Source organism: Cherax quadricarinatus, chromosome 85, assembly GCF_038502225.1.
Source record: "Cherax quadricarinatus isolate ZL_2023a chromosome 85, ASM3850222v1, whole genome shotgun sequence".
NCBI lineage: Eukaryota > Metazoa > Arthropoda > Malacostraca > Decapoda > Parastacidae > Cherax > Cherax quadricarinatus.
In genome coordinates this window covers 18053687-18080717 of record NC_091376.1, presented here as the reverse complement: position 1 = coordinate 18080717, position 27031 = coordinate 18053687, and the positions used below count along the sequence as shown (strand labels likewise).

Here is a 27031-nt window from a genome sequence, read left to right as displayed (position 1 = left end):
GTGGGCAGTCTAATAGAATGTGGCTAACCGACAATGGAACATGACAATTCTTACAGAGAGGTGCAGGGCGCCTCTCCATGAGATAACCATGAGTAAGACGAGTATGGCCAATGCGAAGACGGGAGAGTAGTCTCCCAACCTCGACACTGGAAATAAGTGGTATAAAAGACCGACACAATGGAAATATAAACACATATGCAGTATAATGTGATCCTTTATTGACTACGTTTCGAAACGTAGTCAATAAAGGATCACATTATACTGCATATGTGTTTATATTTCCAACCTCGACACTGGTGACAAAAAGACGGACAGTAACCTATACTCGGTTTAATAGATTGAACTTTGTTACCGGGCAGAGTAGACCAACGTTGTTGCCAACAGGTGTGAAGGTGGGTAGCTATTGCAGCAAAATAGTCCGTGGATGAATGGTTCAGAGAACCGACATGTTGATAAATTAGACACATGTGCAACTCTTGGGTATCTTTATTGAGGAAACGTTTCGCCACACAGTGGCTTCATCAGTCCATACGTAGGAGAAACTTGAAGAACAGGAGGAGAATTAGGTAATCAGTCCCTCAACCTTGAGTCGATGTGTTCAGTCCATCAATCTTGAATAGAATACGGCATATGAGCGGAGAAGCAGCTTATAAACCGTATGGCAGGAGAGGTGCAGCAGTCATAGGTGGTGTCACATTTGTTCAATGTGGAAGTAGGTCGTGCCTAAGAATTAGGCAAGCGAAGAATTCCTAAGTATTAAGATCCCAAGAAGTTGCAGTGTCTGACAGGTTTGTAGATGAATGGTTCAGAGAACCGACATGTTGATAAATTAGACACATGTGCAACTCTTGGGTATCTTTATTGAGGAAACGTTTCGCCACACAGTGGCTTCATCAGTCCATACGCAGGAGAAACTTGAAGAACAGGAGGAGAATGAGGTAATCAGTCCCTCAACATTGATGAACTGAACACATCGACTCAAGGTTGAGGGACTGATTACCTCATTCTCCTCCTGTTCTTCAAGTTTCTCCTACGTATGGACTGATGAAGCCACTGTGTGGCGAAACGTTTCCTCAATAAAGATACCCAAGAGTTGCACATGTGTCTAATTTATCAAAATAGTCCGTAAATGGAACACTTCTATATGAAACTGGTAGGTCATGTACTGCTGACCGCGCAGCAGTGTCTGCCTGTTCATTGCCCTGTACGTCAACATGACCAGGGACCCAACAAAAAACAATATCTTTATGCTTAGAAGAGATGCGGCGTAGCCAAAGTTGGATACGGACGACTAAGGGGTGAAGTGAATCAAATTTCTGTATAGCCTGTAAAGCACTAAGGGAGTCTGAGACAACCACAAATGATGACATAGACATAGATGCAAAACAGATAAGTGCTGCAAGAATGGCATACAATTCAGCAATAAAGATACTAGCCGAAGATAGTAAATGCCCTCGTACGACGCTGCCAGGAAACACTGCTGCAAATCCTACGCCATCAGAAGACTTAGAGCCATCTGTGTGCACTGCAATGGCATGAGAAAAGGTAGGGAAAAGTGAGATGCTACATGAGCATAGAAAGGTAGTAATTGAAGAGAAGACAAGAGCGAATGTAAGCGAAGGGAGAAGGGACGGAGCAAACAGGGGCGGCAAACAAATAAAGAATGTCTACTAGTATCGGCGACCATTCTATAAATGGAAGGATTGCGTAGATCATGAGAGTGTACATAGTAGCGAAGGCAATGGGGATCACGGCGATCGGATAAGGATGGAATGTTCGATTCTGCATAGAGGCTCTCAACAGGGGAAGAGCGAAAAGCACCAAGGCATAAACGTAATCCTTGGTGATGAATGGGGTTAAGGCTAGAGAAAGTAGCAGGAGAGGCCGCTGAATAGATCTGGTCACCATAATCAAGTTTCGATAAAATGAGGGCGGAATGTAGGCGAAAGAGAGTTCGACAGTCAGCTCCCCAAGAAAGATGAGCAAAGGTTTTAAGAAGGTTGAGCTGGCTGTGACAAGTTGCCTTCAGAGAGGTAATGTGAGGTTTCCAGGATAACCAACGGTCAAAGAGGAGGCCTAGAAACCTGACTATCACGTTCAGGGATAAGGGAGCCATAGAGGTGCAAAGTATGATCGGAGATGACAGAGCGTCTAGTGAAAGTAATTTGGTGAGTTTTGGTACTGGAAAATTTAAACCCATGTGTGGTGGCCCAATTGGAAACACGGTCGATCGCATGTTGGAGAGAAACTGTAATGAGGTGACAGTCAGCGCCTGCACAGGCTATAGAGAAGTCATGAACATAGAGTGAGGACCAAATATTGGATGGAAGACTAGAGGCCAAATCATTTATAGCAAGGAGAAAAAGTGTTGTGCTCAGAACACATCCCTGAGGGACACCTTCAGCTTGGATAAAGTCCGGGGAGAGCACATTATTAACCCGAACACGGAAATGTCTGTCAGTTAAAAAGTTCTTAAGGAAGGATGGTTGATTGCCTCGAAGGCCTAAGGAGTGGGCTTCGGCCAAAATATTATACCTCCAAGTTGTGTCATATGCCTTCTCAAGGTCAAAAAGTATGGCAATAACTGAGTGGTTATTCGCAAAGGCATTACGAACATACGTATCTAAGCGTAGTAAGGGGTCTATGATAGAACGTTCCTTACGAAAGCCATATTGACGAGTGGAGAGACTGTTGTGTGTCTCTAAATACCACACTAAATGTCTATTTACCAGGCGTTCCATCACTTTGCAAACTGCACTGGTAAGAGCAATGGGATGGGACGATAGTGGGAGGCTTCATGTCCCGTAGTACCCGGTTTACAGAAAGGGAGAACAATGGCAGATTTCCACAGCTGTGGAAGAACTCCCTGTGACCAAATAAGAATGAAAAGGCATAATAGGACTGCAAGGGCTGACTGATGTAAATGTTGTAGCATATGAATATGAATGTCGTCGGGCCCAGCTGCCAATGATCAGCAAGCTGAGAGTGTTGCCTCCAGTTCCTGAAGTGTAAAAGGCACATTATACTGTTCTTCTCTGAGAGAAGAAAAGTCAAAGGGTGCTAACTCTCTGGCAGACTTTGAGGAAAGAAACGAGGGGCATAGAGGGAGCCCCTGAGAAATACGGACCAGATGGTTGCCAATTTCATTGGCAACATCTAGTGGGTTTGCTATATCAACACCGGCAACCCGCAGAACAGGAGCCGGGTCAGGAGAATATTTACCACTCAGTTTTTGTACTTTTTTCCAGACTACACTCATAGAGGAAGCAGAGGTGATGGTGGAGACATAATCTCGCCAGCAAGTGCGTTTAGCATCACGGATGACACGGCGAGTAATTGTACGCTTCTGCTTAAAATCAAGAAGTCTCTCCGTGGTTCTTTTGTACTGGTACCTGCCCCATGCAGTGCGTTTCAAACGTACTGCACGAGCACAAGCAGAAGACCACCAAGGCACGCATTTCTGAGAATGCCTGCCCGAAGTTTGGGGTATAGAATGAGAAGCTGCGGTTAAAACGGAGGACGAGAAGAGGTGTAAAAGCTCATCAATGGAGGACGAAGAAGGAACCTCATTAAAAACAGTTAGTTGTGAGTAAAGGTTCCAATTTGCCTGATCAAATTGCCAGTGTGGGTTACGAAGAGGTGGTGAATGTGAAGGGGAAGTAAGAATGATTGGGAAATGATCACTATCATGTAAATCCGAGAGAACAGACCAGGTGAAGTCTAATGCAGCGGAGGAAGAGTAGACTGAGAGATCGATGCAAGAGATAGTATGAGTCAGAGGATCAAAATGGGTGTGAGTACCTGTATATAAAACATGGAGGGGGTTGGTAGCAAGAAAAGCCTCTAACTGAATGCCACGGGAATCACAGTGAGACCCCTGCAGAGGAAATGATGGGCATTAAAATCGCCAAGTAACAGAAGTGGTGGCGGTAATGATGAAACAAGAAAGGCAATATCTGGGATAGATAATGCCCGAGAAGGCGAGAGATGCAAAGAACAGAGTGTATACTACCTATGCAAGTGGATACGGGCTGCTGTGTAATGCAGCGAAGTACGAACTGGTGGTACTGAATATCAGTGCATAGAAGAAGGGCACTTTCATTAAAGGTCCCATCAGGAAAAGGATCTGAAGAATACAATAAATTATAGCCTGAGATAGGATAGATAACGGAAGAGTGTAATTTTGGTTCCTGTAAGCAAACACCAACAGTGGAAAACTGTAAATAGGCCATGTTTGGCAACGATAAAGATACCTGAAATCCGCAGGTAAGGGTACCTACGGACTAGAGGGGTTAGAAAAGTCCACATGCGGTGGCAAAGGAAAACGTTCAAGTAGCGAAGGAACGGTGCGTTGTGAAGAAAGGAGTTGTGCAGATGGAGAAGAGGAAAGAGAAGGAACAGAGGGTGGATCAGTGTCCATTGATGGTTTGGTCTCTGCAATATATTCACAGACTGCTTCAAGTGTTTCAGAGTTCAGAGACGTAGTATGGGAGGCAATATTGGAGATGGAAGGAGGAGGAGTTTGAGTAAAGATTGGAGCTGTAATGGACTGTACCAAGGTAGGGTGGGGCGAAAGGGTGGAGGGAACTGGAGAAATGTGGGAGGGGACAGAAGAGGCAGAAACCTGGGAGGTGGCAGAAGAGGAAGAAATTTGGGAGGGGACAGGGGAAGAAGGCACAGTACGAGGAGGAGGATGAACCTCCACACTTGTAACAGAGCCAGTGAGAGGGGAAGACCCAGGTACAGAAACCGGGAAGGTAAAATGTGGAGGTGGATGAAGGGAAGGAGGGGTTAAAGGAGATTTTTTGGGCCTCTGAGAAGTAGAGGGACGATTGGGAGGAGGTGTCGTATGAGGTCTTGTCGATACCGGGGTTTGTGAGGGAGGACACGAAGAAGTGAGGACAGACTGAGGAGTTGAAGTAGGGATGTCTGAGCCCAGGACAGCAAAATAATTAGATACAGGAGTGACTATGAGACTGGCAACTGCAGAGGCGGCTGCAGAAGATGTGACCCCAGAAGTGGGGGGACGCTTTGAAACACTAGAATAAGAAACACAGGGCAGTCTCCCTTGGAGGCGGAGATGAGAAACCGCCATAGCATAAGGGAGACCTTCTGCCTCTTTGAGGCAACGAATTTCTCGCTCATTTAAGTAGACTTGGCAACGGTGAGAGTACGAAGGGTGAGCCTCATGACAATTAAGGCAAGAGGGAGTTCGACTGCAAGACGTACTAGAATGGTCATCGGCACCACAGACTGGGCATTCGGCTATAGATCTGCAATATTTTGCTGGGTGGCCAAATCGCCAGCAATTCCTGCACTGTTGCGGTGTAGGGATCACCTTCCGAACTTGTAACCGATGTCCTGCTACATAAACAGAGGATGGGAGTTTACGGCTGTCAAAAGTTAAATGAGCCGCATTGCAAGGGTATCGTCTTCTACCTTGAGAATTGGTAGATCTTGGAGTTCCAGCTGTTCGAGAATGTCAGTGCCACATGTCTGGAAATTCTGTTGGACTATGGTATGGGGCAGAATAACAGTACCACTACAAGAATTGAGGGAATGATGTTTTACAATAGTGATAGGAATAGTATTGATATGTGAAAGAAGAGAAAGATCATAAGCTTGGGTAGAATTCTGGACTGTGATGATCTGCGTACCACTCTTAAGAGAATGAAAGGAAATATCTCTACCAACGTGGTGTAAGAGCGCTTTGCCAATACTATGGTCGGAAAGATAGGCAATAGAAGTCGGTCTTAATGTAAAGAATTTAGTCCATTGTGTGGTCCGAAACAGAGTGTGGAGAGGGAGTGCATGACGTGTCGGTCTTTTCCGAGTAGAATGGGAAGGTAATGAAGTAGCATCATTAGGAGATTATCGTTGACTTTTAGAAGTGGGACCAGAGTCGGTCCGACGTGGGACAGGCTGGCAATTCGAAAATCGCCTCACGGTAGAGGGAGAAGCCGGAAGCATAGTCAAAGGAAAGCGGAAATCAGACAAATCGAAGGAGTCAGTGGAAGCCCCGGTACCTGAAGCAGATGAGGAAACAACACCAGAAAGAGGTAAAGGGGCCTTAGGAATGTCCGAAGAATGGCCAAAAGACGAGGTGAGGTCAGAACGGGGTGCGGTAACAAGAAGGGGCCCAGGGGTAGCGGGGTCATGGATCGGGTACTCCATGGTTAGGTTACTTCTTTCTTTTTGTTTTTAAGAAAAAAAACAAGAAAGAAGAAAATAAAATAAAAATAAAAAAAAAATAAAAAAAGGGGGAACCGGGGAGGGATAGTTCCTAGGAGGAATGAAAGAGCCAGAAATCTCCCTCCGCGCCCAAGAGGACCTCAGCACAGCAAGTAGCACAGATGCAGCATGGAACCCGTGCCATACCCTACCCATCATGCCAGTAAACCAGCAATCTGGGATAGCAACCTCACATCTGCCGAGCTACCTCAGTGGAGAAAAGAGAGAGCGGCCGGATATCTGCCACAAAGCATACCTCCTTCGGCCACCACCCCCGGAATCCGAAAGGTAATCCAGATTCCACGGCAAACTACGCCACCGCCAAGAACCTCAATGGAATGGGATGGTCCCCGGTATCCTTTCCCCTACCTAGGAACTAGCGCGCCTGTGGGAAAAAATCCCAAAGGCCAAAAAGGAAGAGCAAAAGGGAGGGGTGGGGAGGAGGAGGAGGAGGAAAGGAAAAAGGGGAGGCTGGGGAGGATGGGATAGGGAAGGGGGGATTGAGGGTAATTAATTTCGGTCTGAGGAAGGGGACCAACAGGTCTAATTCCTCAGACCAAGAGCCTCTTCACCATGCCAACAAGGCCGCCTTGAAGAGGGTGGAAAGTACAGTGCCTACACTCAGGAGTAGTGTGGATGTTACAGTTCAAAAATTCATGAATTTTGATATCTACTCTCATGACAAGGCAGTTATTGAATAAATGATGATCTTTTATTTATTTATTTATTTATCTAGATCAAGAAGGTCATTACATTTTTTCTTAAAATGAAAAAAGAAAATACGACTTCGAAATTCATAAGTTTTCTTGGATAAGAGTGAACTGAGAGTAAAAAACTTTGTTACAAAACTGGAGAGAATATACTTCCATAAAAGAATAATTCCCTTACACGTTAAAAGATTTTGTTTTTAAATTGGTATTTATTTTACCATATATACATACTTAGGGTCGTTTAGAATTTTGGTGAGAGCGTCAACGATCATGTCCACAGTAAGTTCTTCCCATATCAAAAAGTCTCCTAGTCCAGAGTTCTTAATAAACATGCTGTTCTTGGGTTGGTCACCGTAGAGAGGTAGAGCGAGGAGTGGCATGGCGTGGTAGATGGCTTCTTGCATACTGAGGAGACCACCGTGTGTGATGAACACCTTCACGTTGTTGTGAGCTGTGGAACAATGTTAGTGAAAACAAGAGAGAGGATGGTACATTATTAATGAAAACTGAAAGATCTCTCGGGTCGTCGTTGACGCTTTTAAGTTTTAATTGGGAACATAAAAGAAACCTAGAATGAGGCTATGGCAGACGGAGGTTAAGAGACGGCTACGGTACTCGGAGGTTAGGAGACGGCTATGGCAGACAGACGTTAGGAGACGGTTATAGTTAGGTTCTAAAGATTTATTAATGCAATGGGAGAGGCAAGCACCTACGGAAAGAAAGGCAAAGGTAAAATATTTTCAAGCGAGATTGCTAGAGGAGCATTTGTGGCCGTTTAAAAATGGATAAATGTGTTTGGAAACGGAAAGGACCAGTTTATTAGATGACTATGGCATAAGGAAGCCGACTAATTGTACTTTTCTAACCTATTGGGAAAGAAACAGCTTGTTGCACGTTTAAAAGAGTAAGAGAAGTAGCTTTGTTTCAAGGACAGAAAATCGAACGACGTTACACTGAACAATAATCTTCTGACGAAACCCAAGTTTCATTTTCAAAGATGAAAAAGATTGAAAAGTGTTATCTTTGTTCGGGATTTACACGTCTAGCGTTGGCTGGGCGCCGAGGTATTGGTCCAGTGTGGTACGGTGGTTAGAACACTGTGTACATTGTCCCTAACTTCATAGGTTCGAGTCTCCATCGACATATATATATATATATATATATATATATATATATATATATATATATATATATATATATATATATGTTTATGTTGTGCCTAATATGTAAAACTGGTCAATTAGCAGGAACTCATTTAAAATTAAGTCCTTTCTAAAATTTTCTCTTATACGTTTAAAGATATATATTTTTCATTAATGTTGATGTAAAAATTTATAATTTTTCACCAAAAGGAACTTAGAAAACTTACCTAACCTTATTATAACAAGCGCAATTTGTTTTAGCCTAACCCAACTAAATATAATTTAGATTTGTTTACAGTAATTTAATACTAAACAAACACAGTGAAATATATTTTTTTCGTTAGGTTCAGAATGATTTTGGCGAAATTATTGCATACACAGATTTTCACTTGTCCTATATGGCAAGATGAGCGTTGCTATTTAAGCCAAGATCGCAAGTTCTGCCTATTCGGCACGACTTATATATATATATATATATATATATATATATATATATATATATATATATATATTAATATATATATATATATATTAATATATATTATTTTTTTTTTATTATCACACCGGCCGATTCCCACCAAGGCAGGGTGGCCCGAAAAAGAAAAACTTTCACCATCATTCACTCCATCACTGTCTTGCCAGAAGGGTGCTTTACACTACAGTTTTTAAACTGCAACATTAACACCCCTCCTTCAGAGTGCAGGCACTGTACTTCCCATCTCCAGGACTCAAGTCCTGGAGATATATATTGCATATATATATATATATATATATATATATATATATATATATATATATATATATATATATATATATATATATATATGCAAAACAACCACTCTGAAAGAATAGAGAAATTCCATGCGCTTTCGTGACTACTCACATTATCAAGGAACTATGAAAGTAAAGCATCCAAGGAAGCTATGTAAGGGGTCTGGCCAGCACCTCACTATCAGATCCCACAACGGTTAAACACCTGACGCGCGCCGACCCAACTTGGATAGGTCCTTTGCACAACCCACCCCACAAACTATTATACCCAAGAAAATTTAAAAATTATTTGTCCAGTGTATTATTAAATTCTTCCCAAATTCTATTAATTATAAATGGATCTAATTTATATAAACCAAAGGAAATATTCATATTATTGTCAAAACTGATTTTTATGAAACAAGATTCAATTATATTCCTGTCGACCATGGACTTGCTTGATACTACTTTCTCAACTTTTTGAAAATCAATTGGATGGTTAAAATCTCTTACATGAATAAATAGAGCATTGGAATCTTGTCCAGTTCTAATGCTATATTTATGTTGTTTTAATCTTAGTTCGAGATTTTTACCAGTTTGACCGTAATAAACTTTATCGTAAAAATCTCGAACTAAGATTAAAACAACATAAATATAGCATTAGAACTGGACAAGATTCCAATGCTCTATTTATTCATGTAAGAGATTTTAACCATCCAATTGATTTTCAAAAAGTTGAGAAAGTAGTATCAAGCAAGTCCATGGTCGACAGGAATATAATTGAATCTTGTTTCATAAAAAGCAGTTTTGACAATAATATGAATATTTCCTTTGGTTTATATAAATTAGATCCATTTATAATTAATAGAATTTGGGAAGAATTTAATAATACACTGGACAAATAATTTTTAAATTTTCTTGGGTATAATAGTTTGTGGGGTGGGTTGTGCAAAGGACCTATCCAAGTTGGGTCGGCGCGCGTCAGGTGTTTAACCGTTGTGGGATCTGATAGTGAGGTGCTGGCCAGACCCCTTATATAGCTTCCTTGGATGCTTTACTTTCTCTATTCTTCGCACTCCAGAAGATAGTGTGTAAGGGGCAGCTGGACAACGTGCTGACAGTACTGGCACATCTCCTCAGCCTTGTCTACCATCATCTTGGCTGTGGGAAAGCCCAAACGAAGCCGATGGATGGCGGTACACTGCGCTCTGGACTAGCTTCAGTCATATGGAGGGGGTTCTCCCTGATTCGCTGCTTGGTACCTCTGTTGAGATGGTGTATCACCTAAGACCTCCCCCATAAGTTTCATGGCTCTGGCGGCCACCAGTTTGGTCTGTCGTAGGCTGATGGGGACTGTAATCCTAACATGTGGATAGTCTGTTGCTGCCTTGGCTGCATCATCTGCCGCCTCATTTCCCCGGATGCCAGCATGGCTGGGGATCCAGTTCAATGCCGATCTGTTACCCTCAACTTCAAAGGGTGTCATTATGTGGTCTAGACCACACCTAACTATCACATCCCACAACAAAGCAACACCTGACACGCGACTCATAAAAAAGGGAACACTGCAGCAGGCCCACTGGCCCAACTAGACAGGTCTTTCACACAACCCACGAACAAACTATTCTACCCAACAATTAAGAATATAAAATTTATTATTTGTCCAATGTATTATTAAATTCTTCCCAAATTCTATTAATTATAAATGGATCTAATTTATATAAACCAAAGGAAATATTCATATTATTGTCAAAACTGCTTTTTATGAAACAAGATTCAATTATATTCCTGTCGACCATGGACTTGCTAGATTCAACTTTCTCAACTTTTTGAAAATCAATTGGATGGGTAAAAATCTCTCACATGAATAAATAGAGCCTTGGAATCTTGTCCAGTTCTAGAGCTATATTTATGTTGTTTTAATCTTAGTTCGAAACTTTTACCAATTTGACCGTAATAAGCTTTATCGCAAATTTTACAAGGAATCTTATAGACACATCTGTCAGCATTTTGGGGGAATTCTTTTTCAAAAGTTTTTTACTGTATCAAGATTTTTAAATACAACTTTGATATTAGACGTCTTAAGAAGAAAAGACATATCAACCAAGTTTTCATGGTAAGGGAGAACCAACATATTTTTAGTTGAATAAGGCTGGTTGTCCCTTTTTTGCATTGTAAAAAGTATTTCTAGCAATTTTACTCCGCTGCTCTCTCTTTACCTTCCCTTCTCGCTGATGGACCCACCTTTCATCCGGACTCTCTCATTGACTTTTTAACAACGACTGACTTACTTCACAAATTCTGATACCTTCAGCCCTTTCTACTTCAATCTCTTGCTACCTTCTACCCCCGTACTATCCCCTGCCCCGCTGTTTTCTGTAACCTGCTGATCATCCCCCCTCCCTTCTGCCATCCAATTCCCTTGCTTCCTTCCCTACCCTGCAGCGCTGTATAGCCCTTGTGGCTTAGCGCTTCTTTTTGATTATAATAATAATCTAGCAATTTTAAAGGTTTATCAATTACATTTCTTGGGTATTTCAAATCATTACCTATTTCATAAATTTTGGATATTTCCTCGTCTATGAACTCTGGACTACAAATACGTTAAGCTCTCAAAAACATTGATGAGGACACAGACATTTTAACTATCTTGATATGAAGAATAATAGCATACATAGGAACAGTTATTTGTAGGTTTTCTGCAAATTTTATATTTGAATTCATCTAGAAAACATCTAGAAAAAGGCAATGAGTTATTTTCTTCAAACTCAACAGTAAAGTTTATAGAATGGGCTAAGCTATTTAATTTACCAAGGAAATGGTGTATATCTACATTCTTGGGCATAAGACAAAATATCATCAACATACCTGAACCATTTAGGTCTATAAGGGAGGATTGTGTTAAGCAGCCTTGTTTCAAAAAATTCCATGTATAGGTTACTAAGAACAGGTGAAAGAGGATTTCCCATTGCCATACCAAACTTCTGAGTGTAAAACTTATCATTAAATACAAATTTTGCATCAACAATGCAAAGTTTAATAAGTTTAATGATAGTAGGAACTGGCAATGGTAAATCATAATTAACGAGTTCTTCAGATAAGAAACTTAATAAATCATCAACAGGAACTTTCGTAAACAAGGAAGTAACATCAAAACTAACCATGTTAAAATCATTTAAGTCAGTCAAGGAGCTTAATTTATCAACTAAATCTATGTTGTTTTTAACATTAAAGTTAGAAATTTTGCCAACAATAGAGCTCAAAATGTCAATATGCCATTTGGATAATTTATATGAAACTGATCCTATGGAGCTAATAATTGGTCTGACTGGATTCCCTGGTTTGTGTGTTTTAATTAGTCCATTCATGTAAGGTAAAGATGGATTAGCGGAAGTAAATTGTTTGATTAATTCATCTCTGCCTTTCAGTAGTTTTATTGTTTTATTAAAATTGCTGTTAACTGTTTCTAGGGAATTTTTTCTAAGTTTAGAAAAGGTTTCAGTATCATCTAAGAGATTATTCATTTTTTCTTGGCAATCATTTTCTTTCATAATTACTATTACATTTATTTTATCTGCTTTAGTAAGGTGCAAATTTTTATTATTATTATGTGTATCATAAGACTTAAAGAATCTATGAAGGCAATTGGGAATGTTTTTTTTAACAGAGCTATATACCATTCCCTTACTAATATTAATTTCATTAGTGGATAAATCAGAAAAATTTTCAAAGTTTTTTTGAAGTTGCAAAACTTAGGCCAAAACCTAGAGCAGTGCTTGGAATTTCTCTATTCATTCACAGTGGTTGTTTTGCTTATATGTATACACACACACACACACACATATATATATATATATATATATATATATATATATATATATATATATATATATATATATATATGTATATATATATATATATATATATATATATATATGTGTGTGTGTGTGTGTGTGTGGAACAATCCAAATGTGGATGGAAATTTTTAGCACAAGATCTTTTGCACCCTCTTTGCGCCGTCAGAAGCTATGTACTTTTGCAAGGCTCGCAACAGAGAGGAGAAAACTTCTCTCTGAGGTTCCTCAGAAGTGTAAACTGTTGGGCTGTGTCACATTACAATGAGAGACTGTCGTCTGCTTTTCTTCCACCTCCACCCGTCCCTTCTCTTCCTTTACAGGGACGGGGAGGGAGGAACTTCACAACTTTACGGGAAGCTAGTTACGAAATAATCATAGTCGTACTCAGCTCAAAGCGTCATTTTAATCAGCATCAACTAATCTAGTGACATATTGAATAAAATTACCTAAGAAGTAAATACACCCACATACTTAAGCTTTATGTAACTTAAGAACATTAAACTAATCAGATTTGCTGTGTGTCACCCTATACGTCCGAGAATGTTGCAGAAAGTGTTTTCTACAAACATTCCTACATATGTACCTGCCTTGCTCAAAAAAAAATGATTTTACATCTATAAATAAAGAACCTGAAAATTTATAAACAAAAAAACTACGTGATTGAGGCTGCCCCATAAACTAAGACTCACCAAGAATATCCTGCTGGGGAAGCCACTTGCTGATCATCACGTTGTCAGGGACGTCCTCCAGCTCTTCCTCGTATTTCCAGATGACTCGTTGTGGCAGCCTGCGGAAAGCTTGGATGAAGAGGTCGCGGTACTGGACGGGCATCGAGGTACTGCGCGCAATAGATCCCAAACTGAAGTAAATTACTCCGGATCCTGCTCCAGCGATCCACGATTCTAATTCCTTTAAAAATGTGTTTTATTACATTATAGGCAAAGAATTACACAATGAAAGCTAGGTCAGAAGAGCAAGACAACAGACCTGAGTCTGTGAAAACAGAATTATGGCTCACTGACAGGGACCAGTGACATTGTTTACAGAGACATAACACGATGTTAGAAACAAATGTCAGGTAGTCAGGACAACTTACCTGAGGCAAAGGTTTGGCGGGACGACAGTGCATGGCGCCCACCTCCACCTGTGAGGGCAGGAGAGGCAGTGGAGTGCTGATAGAAAAGTGACTGTTGAGCAGCGATAAACTCACGTTCCTCTCCAGGTCCAACAACAGTGGCAGCTCCGGGAACTGAGCTGAGATCTGAGGAATACCACCAATACTTTACACTTGTTGATGGGGGCGGGTCTGGCATTGCATCAAAATATCAAGATGATTTTGTTCCTCAAAGTAACATTAGCTTCCACACATTATAGTAAAATTATAAAATCACAATTCATGAAACTGAATAATCATATACAGATAGTTTTACTCATTATTTGACAATCATAGGCTCCATCAGCCGCTTGTATTGTCAGTGATGGTATATTGCTCACCTCTTTTTGTATCAGTGGCACAACGCTCCATTTCCTCCAGTAAAGCGAAAACCCAATGTGTACGAAAGTATTGTAGAGTCGATGCCAGAGACTCATGGGTCTTGGGTAGTCCTCCAAGAAATTAGGAACGTAGGCTGGGTTGAGAACATTGCCCAGAACGGAACTCTGACGTGGTTCCATCCCTGACGTTGAAAGGGTAATGAAGGGAATTTCGTGCAGGAAGGGATATGCAATCTGTAGGAGAGCCAGTTCTGAGCCGCAATACTGAATTTAACCAAAACTTTCATGAAAAATTCCAGAATTATCCTCACTATTCTTAGTAAAACCCAACATGCAGAAAGACATCGGCAGATTTGTAGTTTTTTCTAACCCAGTGTTCCTGGGCAACATTTATAAACTACAAAACAATCACCAACAATCAAGGCACATTATCAAGGAACTATAGTTCCTTGATAATGTTAATGGTGATGGTGGTGGTGGTGGTTGGTGGTGATGGTTGGTGCTGGTTGTGGTTTGTGGTGGTTTGATGGTGGTTGGTGGTGTGTGGTCGAGGTGGTTAGTGGCGGTTGTTGTTGATAATGGTTGGCGGTGGTTGTTGTTGGCAATGGTTGGCGGTGGTTGTTGTTGGCAATGGTTGGCGGTGGTTGTTGATAATGGTAGGCGGTGGCTGTTGTTGGTAATGGTTGGCGGTGGTTGGTGTTGGGAGTAGTTGGCGGTGGTTGGTGTTGGGAGTAGTTGGCGGTGGTTGTTGTTGGGAGTAGTTGGCGGTGGTTCTTGGAGGTGTTTGGTGGTGGTTGTGGTTGGTGGTGGTGATTGGTGGTGGTTGTTGTTTGGTGATGGTGGTGGTTGTTGATGGTGATGGTGATTGTTGTTGTTTGGTGATGGTGGTTGTTGTTGTTTGGTGATGGTGATTGTTGTTGTTTGGTGATGGTGATTGTTGTTGTTTGGTGATGGTGATTGTTGTTGTTTGGTGATGGTGATTGTTGTTGTTTGGTGATGGTGATTGTTGTTGTTTGGTGATTGTGGTTGGTGGTGATTGTTGTTGTTGGTGTTGGTTGACGGTGGTTAGTGCAGGTGGTGGTTTTGTTTAGTGGTGGTTGGTGATGACTGGTGGTGGTGATTGATGGTAGTTGGTGGAGGTTGTGGTAGTGGTTAGTGGTGGTGGTGTTGATTGGTGGTGGTTGTGGTGGTGGTGGTGGTGATGGTGGTTAGTGGTGGTGTAATTTATCATTATTTAATGTTGTTATTGTTTTATTATGCATAATTTATCAATTAAAATTTATCATAGGTATGTATATAAACAACAGGTTAAGATATTGTTTCAATTAAGGTGAAAGAAGCCGCACTTGGGCTGCGGCTACGACAACCATTACAAAATTTGAAAATTAATTATGCTTACCAAAAAATGGGTCAACCTGTCAAAATTTTGTTGTAAATTTCGTTTTCGTGCGATGTTTCTCAAGAAATTAATAATACAATAATAATCATAATATTGTAAATATTAATAATCATATATTCATTAATTACATCTGTCAAATAATATTAATATTGATTACTTAATGTAATAAAATAACCTTTTGCCATTATTATAAAGAGGCCCAGAAATGTTGCAGACGCCGTGACGTAAAGAAATATGTCGCTCTGGGCCTCTATAAAGTCCTATATTCATGCTATTATTGGCAATTTTATTATCACAAGTGTCACATGCTTTTCAGAATTATATAAGAAACACGATGTTACGAACATGGCCAGTTGGTATCTGGGTTATGGTGCTTTTCATAACAAACTAGCAAACTTAGCACGTCTAAGTGTTTATTATGGTTATTAATAAATTAAACAGAAACCAAGGAAATTCCTTTTCCTCTACGAATGAAGACCCCTAGACGTGTTAAGTTTGTTAGTTTGTTACGAAAAGCACTGTAACCCAGGGACCAACTGGCCATGTTCGTAACAAAGGTAGCGAGGATAGATCTTATACCAAGGCGTGACATGGCCTCCTTGAAGATTTTTGAAGTAAAGTTTGATCCTTGATCAGATTGGATCTCACGAGGCAGCCCTACCTGTGAGAAAAACTTTATCAAAGCGCGGACTATTGCGCGAGCATTTATTTTCCTCATGGGGATGGCCTCGGGGTAACGGGTGGCAGAATCCATTATAGTGAATAGGTACTGATTTCCCGCCTTTGTCCTGGAGAGTGGACCTACGCAATCGATGATTAGACGGGAAAAAGGCTCGCCATCTGAGGCGATAGGACAGAGAGGAGCCGGAGGCGGGGTATGAGCGGGTTTTCCGACGGTCTGATAGACCCAGCAACTGCAAAGATGCTCCACCACAGCGCATTCGTGACTACTCACATTACCAAGGAACTATGAAAGTAAATCATCCAAGGAAGCTATATAAGGGGTCTAGCCAACACCTCATTATCAGATCCCACAACGATTAACACCTGACGCACGCAGACCCAACTTGGATAGGTCCTTTGCACAACTCACCCACAAACTATTCTACCCAAGAAAATTTAAAAATTATTATTTGTCCAGTGTATTATTAAATTCTTCCCAAATTCTATTAATTATAAATGGATCTAATTTATTTAAACCAAAGGAAATATTCATATTATTGTCAAAACTGCTTTTTATGAAACAAGGTTCAATTATATTCCTGTCGACCATGGACTTGCTTGATACTACTTTCTCAACTTTTTGAAAATCAATTGAATGGTTAAAATCTCTTACATGAATAAATAGAGCATTGGAATCTTGTCCAGTTCTAATGCTATATTTATGTTGTTTTAATCTTAGTTCGAGATTTTTACCAGTTTGACAGTAATAAACTTTATCGCAAATTTTACAAGGAATCTTATAGACACATCCATCAGCATTTTGGGGGGAATTCTTTATCAAAAGTTTTTTTTACTGTATCAAGATTTTTGAATACAACTTTAATATTAAAAGTCTTAAGAAGAGAAGGCATATCAACCAAGTTTTCATGGTAAGGGAGAACCAACATATTTTTAGTTGAATTAGGCTGGTTGTCCCTTTTTGGATTGTAAAAAGTATTTCTAGCAACTTTAAAAGATTTATCAATTACATTTCTTGAGTATTTTGAATCATTACCTATTTCATAAATTGGACATTTCCTCGTCTATGAACTCAGGGCTACAAATTCGTAAAGCTCTCAAAAACATTGATGAGAAAACAGACAGTTTGATGCGAGGAATAATAGTGGACATAGGAACAGTTATTTGTAGGTTTTCTGTAAATTTTAAATTTGAATTCATTATTACCCTTAATAATTAATAATTGCCTTTCCTAGATGTTTTAATTATTAAGGGTAATAATGAATTCAAATTTAAAATTTACAGAAAACCTACAAATAACTGTTCCTATGTCCACTATTATTCCTCGCATCAAGATAGAGTCAAACTGTCTGTTTTCTCATCAATGTTTTTGAGAGCTTTACGAATTTGTAGTCCTGAGTTCATAGATGAGGAAATATCCAAAATTTATGAAATAGGTAATGATTTAAAATACCCAAGAAATGTAATTGATAAATCTTTTAAAGTTGCTAGAAATACTTTTTACAATCCAAAAAGGGACAACCAGCCTTATTCAACTAAAAATATGTTGGTTCTCCCTTACCATGAAAACTTGGTTGATATGCCTTCTCTTCTTAAGACTTTTAATATTAAAGTTGTATTCAAAAATCTTGATACAGTAAAAAAACTTTTGATAAAGAATTCCCCCCAAAAATGCTGATGGATGTGTCTATAAGATTCCTTGTAAAATTTGCGATAAAGTTTATTACGGTCAAACTGGTAAAAATCTCGAACTAAGATTAAAACAACATAAATATAGCATTAGAACTGGACAAGATCTCAATGCTCTATTTATTCATGTAAGAGATTTTAACCATCCAATTGATTTTCAAAAAGTTGAGAAAGTAGTATCAAGCAAGTCCATGGTCGAAAGGAATATAATTGAATCTTGTTTCATAAAAAGCAGTTTTGACAATAATATGAATATTTCCTTTGGTTTAAATAAATTAGATCCATTTATAATTAATAGAATTTGGGAAGAATTTAATAATACACTGGACAAATAATAATTTTTAAATTTTCTTGGGTAGAATAGTTTGTGGGTGAGTTGTGCAAAGGACCTATCCAAGTTGGGTCTGCGTGCGTCAGGTGTTTAACCTTTGTGGGATCTGATAGTGAGGTGTTGGCCAGACCCCTTGTATAGCTTCCTTGGATGCTTTACTTTCATAGTTCCTTGATAATGTGAGTTGTCACGAAAGCGCGACTACCTAACTTACCTAACCTTATTATAACAAGTGCAATTTATTTTAGCCTAACCCAACTAAATATATTTTAGATCTGTTTACAATAATTTAATACTAAACAAACACAGTGAAATATATTTTTTTCTTTAGGTTCAGAATGATTTTGGCGAAATTATTGCAAACACAAATTTTCACTTGTCCTATATGACAACATGAGCGTTACTATTTAAGCCAAGATCGCAAGTTCTGCCTATTCGGCACGACGTATATATATATATACATATATATATATATATATATATATATATATATATATATATATATATATACATATATATATACATATATATATACATATATATATACATATATATATACATATATATATACATATATATATATATATATATATATATATATTTTTTTTTTTTTATTATCACACCGGCCGATTCCCACCAAGGCAGGGTGGCCCGAAAAAGAAAAACTTTCACCATCATTCACTCCATCACTGTCTTGCCAGAAGGGTGCTTTACACTACAGTTTTTAAACTGCAACATTAACACCCCTCCTTCAGAGTGCAGGCACTGTACTTCCCATCTCCAGGACTCAAGTCCGGCCTGCCGGTTTCCCTGAATCCCTTCATAAATGTTACTTTGCTCACACTCCAACAGCACGTCAAGTATTAAAAACCATTTGTCTCCATTCACTCCTATCAAACACGCTCACGCATGCCTGCTGGAAGTCCAAGCCCCTCGCACACAAAACCTCCTTTACCCCCTCCCTCCAACCCTTCCTAGGCCGACCCCTACCCCGCCTTCCTTCCACTACAGACTGATACACTCTTGAAGTCATTCTGTTTCGCTCCATTCTCTCTACATGTCCGAACCACCTCAACAACCCTTCCTCAGCCCTCTGGACAACAGTTTTGGTAATCCCGCACCTCCTCCTAACTTCCAAACTACGAATTCTCTGCATTATATTCACACCACACATTGCCCTCAGACATGACATCTCCACTGCCTCCAGCCTTCTCCTCGCTGCAACATTCATCACCCACGCTTCACACCCATATAAGAGCGTTGGTAATACTATACTCTCATACATTCCCCTCTTTGCCTCCAAGGACAAAGTTCTTTGTCTCCACAGACTCCTAAGTGCACCACTCACTCTTTTTCCCTCATCAATTCTATGATTCACCTCATCTTTCATAGACCCATCCGCTGACACGTCCACTCCCAAATATCTGAATACGTTCACCTCCTCCATACTCTCTCCCTCCAATCTGATATTCAATCTTTCATCACCTAATCTTTTTGTTATCCTCATAACCTTACTCTTTCCTGTATTCACCTTTAATTTTCTTCTTTTGCACACCCTACCAAATTCATCCACCAATCTCTGCAACTTCTCTTCAGAATCTCCCAAGAGCACAGTGTCATCAGCAAAGAGCAGCTGTGACAACTCCCACTTTGTGTGTGATTCTTTATCTTTTAACTCCACGCCTCTTTTGCATATATATATATATATGCAAAACAACCACTCTGAAAGAATAGAGAAATTCCAATCGCTTTCGTGACTACTCACATTATGTGAGTAGTAGCGCTTGGAATTTCTCTATTCTTTCAGAGTGGTTGTTTTGCATATTTTGAAATCACCTGTTTACTGTGATCTTATTGCATATATATATATATATATATATATATATATATATATATATATATATATATATATATATATATATATATATATATATATATATATGTGTATGTTTATATATATATATATATATATATATATATATATATATATATATATATATATTTATATCTATATATATATATATATATATGTACATATATATATATTTATATGTATATATATATATATATATATATATATATATATATATGTATATGTATATATATATATATATATATATATATATATATATATATATATATATATATATATATATATATATATATATATATATATATATATATTATTTAAAACCCCTTAAACAAGGGTTGATATACATTTTACATTTAATATAAATACATTTTGAATCACAATCCCTCAGGACGTACAATAGCAAAATAACAAACACAATATGAGCAGACACAAAGAGGTTACACAAATACACTAGAAAATATCGCTTATGACAGAACATAACATTAAGAAAGATGGGTAATCTTAACCCTATTTATACAAGAACACAACAAGGACATAACATGCAGGTGACCCTTGTAACAGGTTCAATAATATAATGTAAAAAAAAACACAGTTAAAGCCATAATCCCATCAGGTATACACTATTCACATAATATTACTGTGGCATATCATCAAGGCACAATACGAAAAGAAGAATATTACGATAAATATATCGGTTACTCACAACCTGCACATTAATCAATAAATGTAATGACCCACATCACAATCTCATTATAAAATAAAATACATACTTTTACCCAACTAATCCCCCAGTACATTAAGTTCCCTACAATGGTGACCTGTACTTATCTCTGTGAAGAAGTGTCTAGTGTGCTCCCCGTGGACTGAACCAAGATGCCCTCAATCGAGCAACTTTACCAGCAGCTTAAGGAAGAATTGAGGGTAGCGAAGATGGAAATACGGCGATTGACTGAGGAAAACAAGAGGATTCGTAGTAGTCGCCCTGTTTCGAGTCCATCAGGTCAAGAAGGGAACGTGGACAGTGGCTGGACAGCATGAGACGAAGTTGACGATCAAGAAGACGAATGGAAAGGTAGAGACGACGAAGAAGAAAGAGACTGCTGTGGAAACTGTTGTGGAAAGATTTAATGCATTCTCGGTGCTACCCGACGAATGTGAGTCGACTACTGGGAACGCCACTACAAACGACACCAGGGAAGGTAAGAATATTGTTGTTGTTGGGGATAGCCAGGTTAGATATATGGATAGGGCATTCTGTTTGAAGGACAGGACTAGGAGACAGAGAGTTTGCTTTCCTGGGGCTGGGATGGAGGACATTGTTTGCCCACTTGACAGCATCATGAACGGTAATGGGATCAATCCCATCATCTGCCTCAGTGCTGGAGGCAACGATGTAGGCAAGTGCAGAAGTGAGGACTTAGTTAGAAGGTTCAAGACAGCAATAGACATAATTAGGAAGAAGGGGGGGGCCCTGTTATATGTGGCATTTTGCCAAGGAGGGGTGTTGGAAATGAATGGTTGTCCAGAGCAATTGGTGTTAATTGCTGGCTGGATAAACACTGTAAGGATAATGGAGTACCATTCATTGACAACTGGGACAACTTCTATGGCCGAAATGACATGTATGCCAGGGATGGGGTTCACTTATCCAGGGCAGGTGTGGGTTTTCTTGCTAGCTCAGTTGAGGGGGTTGTTAGGACTTTAAACTAGGATTAGTTAGAGGTATGGGTTTAGAAATGATAAATAATGAGTATGGATATATTGACTTATGCTCTGATATTAAGAATCTTAATAGTAACCGTCATGGAGTAACTCTGGGTAATGATAATTTCAGAAATTGTGTAAAAACAAAGATGAATAGGAAAAATGTGCAGAAGAAAAAAACATATAATGGTATTTTAAGCTAACAGTTGAAGCGCAAGAAATAAGATTAATGAACTACATTTGATAGCATGTGCTGGGAACTTCTATGTCATTGCATTAACTGAAACGTGGTATGATTTAAAGACTCGGGATGTGATTGCTGAGTGTAATATTCAAGGGTTTAAGCTGTTCCATGTGGATAGAAGTTGTGGGAAAGGGGGAGGAGTTGCATTATATGTTCGAGAAAAATATTAACTGTTGCTTAAAAACAAGTATAAAAATAGATGGAACAGCAACAGAATCTGTTTGGGTAGAGTTTGTAGAAGGTCAAGAAAAGCTAATTCAAGGTGTAATATACCGACCTCTAGGCTTGGATCACGATAGAGGGAGACTTCTTTGGGACGAAATTGTTAGGGCTTCTAGACACAATAACATAGTGATTGAAGGGGATTTTAACTTTAGTCAAATAGACTGGAATTCTTTGACCGGTAATCTGGAGAACAGTGACTTTATGGAAACAGTTCAAGACTGTTTTCTGAAGCAGTGTGTAACAGAGCCTACCAGGGGTAATAATTTGCTTGACCTAGTCTTGTCAAATATGGAAACACTCGTAAATAATCTGGAAATCATTGAAGAGCTTGGCGCAAGTGATCAAAAATCCATCACTTTTAGCATTAACTGGGAATACAGGAATAATTATTATACACTAAAAATCACTGATTTTCGTTCTGCCGATTATAATGGACTTAGGGAACACCTGTCAAATCTTGATTGGGGTTATCTAGCTAATGATTCTATTGACGATGATCATACTTATGATTACGAAGGGATCTGCGTTTATGATTCTTTTCTTAATAATGTACACCGTGCTCAGAATATATACATTCCCCAGAGAGAAATTAGATCTGATAACAACGATCCCAAATGGGTTACCAGGAGGCTAAAGCATATATTAGGGGAGAAAAGGGGAATATATAGGCGCATCAGAAGAGGAAAGGTTAACCTTACTGACTAATATGTTCAGCTTAAAAGAGAAGTAAAAAATGGGATTAGAAAGGCTAAACGTGACTATGAAATTAGAGTTGCTAATGAATCAAAGACCAATCCAAAGGGGTTCTTTCAAGTGTATAGGATGAAGGTTAAGGAAAAAGTAGGACCTCTGAAAATTGGGAATGGACAGCTGACGGATAACGAACTGGAAATGTGTTCCATGTTTAATGACTATTTTTTGTCAGTTTTTACACAGGAAGACATAAATGAGATTCCAGAAATTAACAATTATTCAGTCCCTGGCGAATTCAAATTGACTAATATTACTGTCACGAGGGACATGGTTATCAAACAGACAGACAAACTGAAGCAAAATAAGTCCCTGGGGCACGACGAGTTATTTTCCAGGGTACTTAAGGAATGCAAGATGGAACTTAGTCAGCCATTAACGAGTGTGTTCAGTGCATCCATCCTTACTGGTGTTGTGTCAGAGTTGTGCAAGATGGCCAATGTGGTTCCTATATTCAAATCAGGGGATAAGTCCACTCCTTCAAATTACCGTCCAATAAGCCTGATATCTATAGTTGGCAAATTACTAGAATCAATTATAGCTGACATTATCAGAAGTCACCTTGAAGAGCATAACTTGTTAAATGATTCTCAGCATGGGTTTACGAGAGGTCGATCCTGCCTGACAAACTTACTGACGTTCTTCAATAGAACATTTGAGGCAGTAGACAGTGATAAAGAATATGATATTGTTTATTTGGATTTTAGTAAAGCCTTCGATAGAGTACCTCACAAGAGACTCTTGAGAAAAGTGGCACCTCATGGTATAGGAGGTAAAGTTCTAGCATGGATAGAGGCATAGCTTACCAATAGAAAGCAGAGAGTTACCATTAATGGGTTCAAATCAGAATGGGGCTTAGTTACTAGTGGCGTTCCACAAGGATCAGTTTTAGGCCCTCTCTTGTTCATAATTTACATTAATGACCTTGATGAAGGGATTACGAGTGTCATGAGTAAGTTTGCTGATGATACTAAGACAGGCTGTATAATTCACTCTGAGGAGGATATCAATGAACTACATGAGGATTTGGACAAATTAATGTCTTGGTCTGAAAAATGGCACACGAAGTTCAATGTGGATAAGTGTAAGGTACTTGCCCTTGGTAATGAAAATAACCCTCGAAGCTATAATCTAGGTGAAGTAGAGCTTGATCATACAGAATGTGAAAAAGACTTGGGAGTTATGGTAAGCAGAAATCTAAAGCCAAGACAGCAGTGCCTTAGTGTGCGCAACAAGGCCAACAGATTACTTGGATTTATCTCAAGAAGTATAAGTAACAGAAGTCCGAAAGTTATTTTACAGCTCTATACATCACTAGTGAGGCCTCATTTAGATTATGCTGCTCAGTTTTGGTCCCCTTACTACAGGATGGATATAGACTCATTAGAGAACATACAGAGAAGAATGACCAAAATGATTTACTGTGTAAGGAACTTTCCGTATGAAGATAGACTTAAAGCCTTAAATCTCCACTCTCTGGAGAGGCGTAGAATGAGGGGAGATATCATTATAGTGTATAAGTGGATGACAGGCATAAACAAGGGAGATATTAATAAAGTACTGGGGGTGTCGAATCAGGTAAGAACCAGAAATAATGGATTTAAATTGGATAAATTTAGATTTAGAAAGGACATAGGTAAGTAATGGTTTTCTAACAGAGTTGTAGATGCATGGAACAGTCTTCCCAGTGGGGTGGTAGAGGCTAGGACCTTGTGTAGCTTTAAGAAGAGACTGGACAAATATATGAGTGGGAGGGGCTGGGTTTGATTAGTGTCACTGGGTATGGGAGTTATTTCTTGGGTAGCTTTGGGTAGAGGTCGTTTTGATAAGGACCTGCCTCGCATGGGCCAGTAGGCCTTCTGCAATGTTCCTTCATTCTTATGTTATGTTCTTATGTACAGTCACACATACTCACCTCACCACAAGTGTTACGAGTCAGTCATAAAACTAGAAAAGCCATAAGCATTATGCACTCATCTACAGGCTGTACACATTATATAATATAGCAAGAAAATGCTCGGTACAATCAAACAAAACCCTATTTGCCAGGGCAATGCCTAAAGGTAAATCAAGTACTTCAACAAAGAAAGAAGGCAGTAGACTCTGACATAAGACATCTATAACACATTATATAACTGCACCACCACATCCTCTCACACAACCACATTCACCACAACCACACATTACACTGATACACACAGCAACACAGCCTTTGTGCATACCCAACCCCGGAGACGAGCCCGTTCCATCCCCTGAACTTCAACCCCCCCCCCTTTCACAACTCTAACAATGCTCTCACACTCATACTACGATACCCCACTGAAAAAGCCTGGTCCCAGCGACTTCCATATATTCCCCGATTACAACACAACATTCTATAAATGGTCGCCGCCAACACCCTTTTGCGCACTTCCCAATCCCCATTCCCTCTCATCGCTCAGGATACAAAAACAAAATCCGCAAATCTATACGTGATTGCACGTTGCACAGGCGCCTCTACGCCTCCCACGTCCAAACTTTAAGCCCTCAATACTGATATCCCGCCCCCTCCCACTGTCCTCAGAACCTTACCCATCCATTCCCTGATACCCCGTAAATTATCACAAAAATACACTACATGAAACGCTGTCTCTTCATCCCTGCACACCCGACATGCTCCCTCCGCCATCAACCTTCTTTCCCTAAGTGCAGCAACCGACGGCAATATACCATGGAGAAAACGGAACAATACCTATCCCACATTTGGTCACAGGCGCATCAACTGTAACCTCTCCCATATATCCTCCCACGCATACATAAGGTAGATACTCTCAGCCTTCGCTACTACCTTCGCCCCTACGGCACACTCTAAAACACCCACCCGAACTTTATTAAGGTCCCAGACATGCAGCAACCCCCGCAGCATGTCTTCACACACCCTCATCTCCGACCCTCCCCACCACATTTGCACTTCTTCATGTAAGTCATGCACACCCCTCCCTGCTTGTCCCCGCACACGGCCTAACCCCCACTTTAAATAAATACACTTGACTCTTAACTGTAAATCAATCAACCCCAATCCGCCTCTGTTGACCGGTAGGGTAACCACACCCCTAGTCAACCATTCACACCTGGAACCCCAAAGAAAATAGAAAACCCTCCTTAACAGCCTCGTAACATCCAGACCAGCTAACGGATATACTGCTGCCACATGCCAGACTTTACTATATAACAACACATTCACAACAATCGCACACTGATGTACTGTCAAATGAGTTGGCCTCAACCCATCCAATCGCCCCACCACTCGATCCACAACAAGTCCAGAATTAACCATCCTCGCCTCTCTCGCACTACACATATACACTATCCCACACACTTTTATCCTGTCCACCATATTCCAACGTACATTCCATCCTCAATTCTCTCTCCCCATCCAATCTCCTAAGACGAGTAATTTTGATTTCCCCACATTAACTCTTAAACCGGTAACCCCCGCGAAATTATCAATAACATCCTCTACCGCACTTAAACTCCTCAGCGTTCACACTAGTATTGTCGTGTCATCCACTTACCCTATTATTCGCTGCTCTCCACTTCCTACTCTCTAATCCACATCCGTACACGCTCTCACCGCTCTATAGAATGGGTCTGTTAAACAGGCAAACAACAATTGAGACATGGGACAACCCTGCCTAATACCCGGACCCATGGATACCCACTCCCCCAACTTCCCATTTACTTGTACACACACTCCCACACCTTTATACAATGTCTCTGGCCAACACACCACCTCCTCCCCAAAACCCTGTCTCCGTAATATGTACCACAACACCTCACGTTCTACACTATCATACGCTGCCTGCCAATCTAATTCTAAGACACCCCCCCCAGCTCCCCTCCCGACACTTCTACAAAATTCTTTATAATACTATGCCCGTCATACATCGTCCTCCCAGACACTCCATATTG

General features: G+C 39.8%; 2 protein-coding genes across 4 annotated transcripts in view; both read right to left on the bottom strand.

Annotated features, from left to right (window-relative positions):
- LOC128703110 (UDP-glycosyltransferase UGT5) overlaps positions 1–27031 on the bottom strand; it is a 442390-nt gene that overhangs the window by 380834 nt on the left and 34525 nt on the right. The window lies entirely within an intron of this gene.
- LOC128703245 (UDP-glycosyltransferase UGT5) overlaps positions 1–27031 on the bottom strand; it is a 58417-nt gene that overhangs the window by 2042 nt on the left and 29344 nt on the right. Inside the window, exons 4-7 of the mRNA XM_070103463.1 lie at positions 14185–14418; positions 13787–13951; positions 13380–13599; positions 7173–7392 (exon numbers count right to left, since the gene is read on the bottom strand). Coding sequence (XP_069959564.1) covers positions 7173–7392; positions 13380–13599; positions 13787–13951; positions 14185–14418 — 839 coding nt within the window. The remainder of the gene's footprint in view (positions 1–7172; positions 7393–13379; positions 13600–13786; positions 13952–14184; positions 14419–27031) is intronic.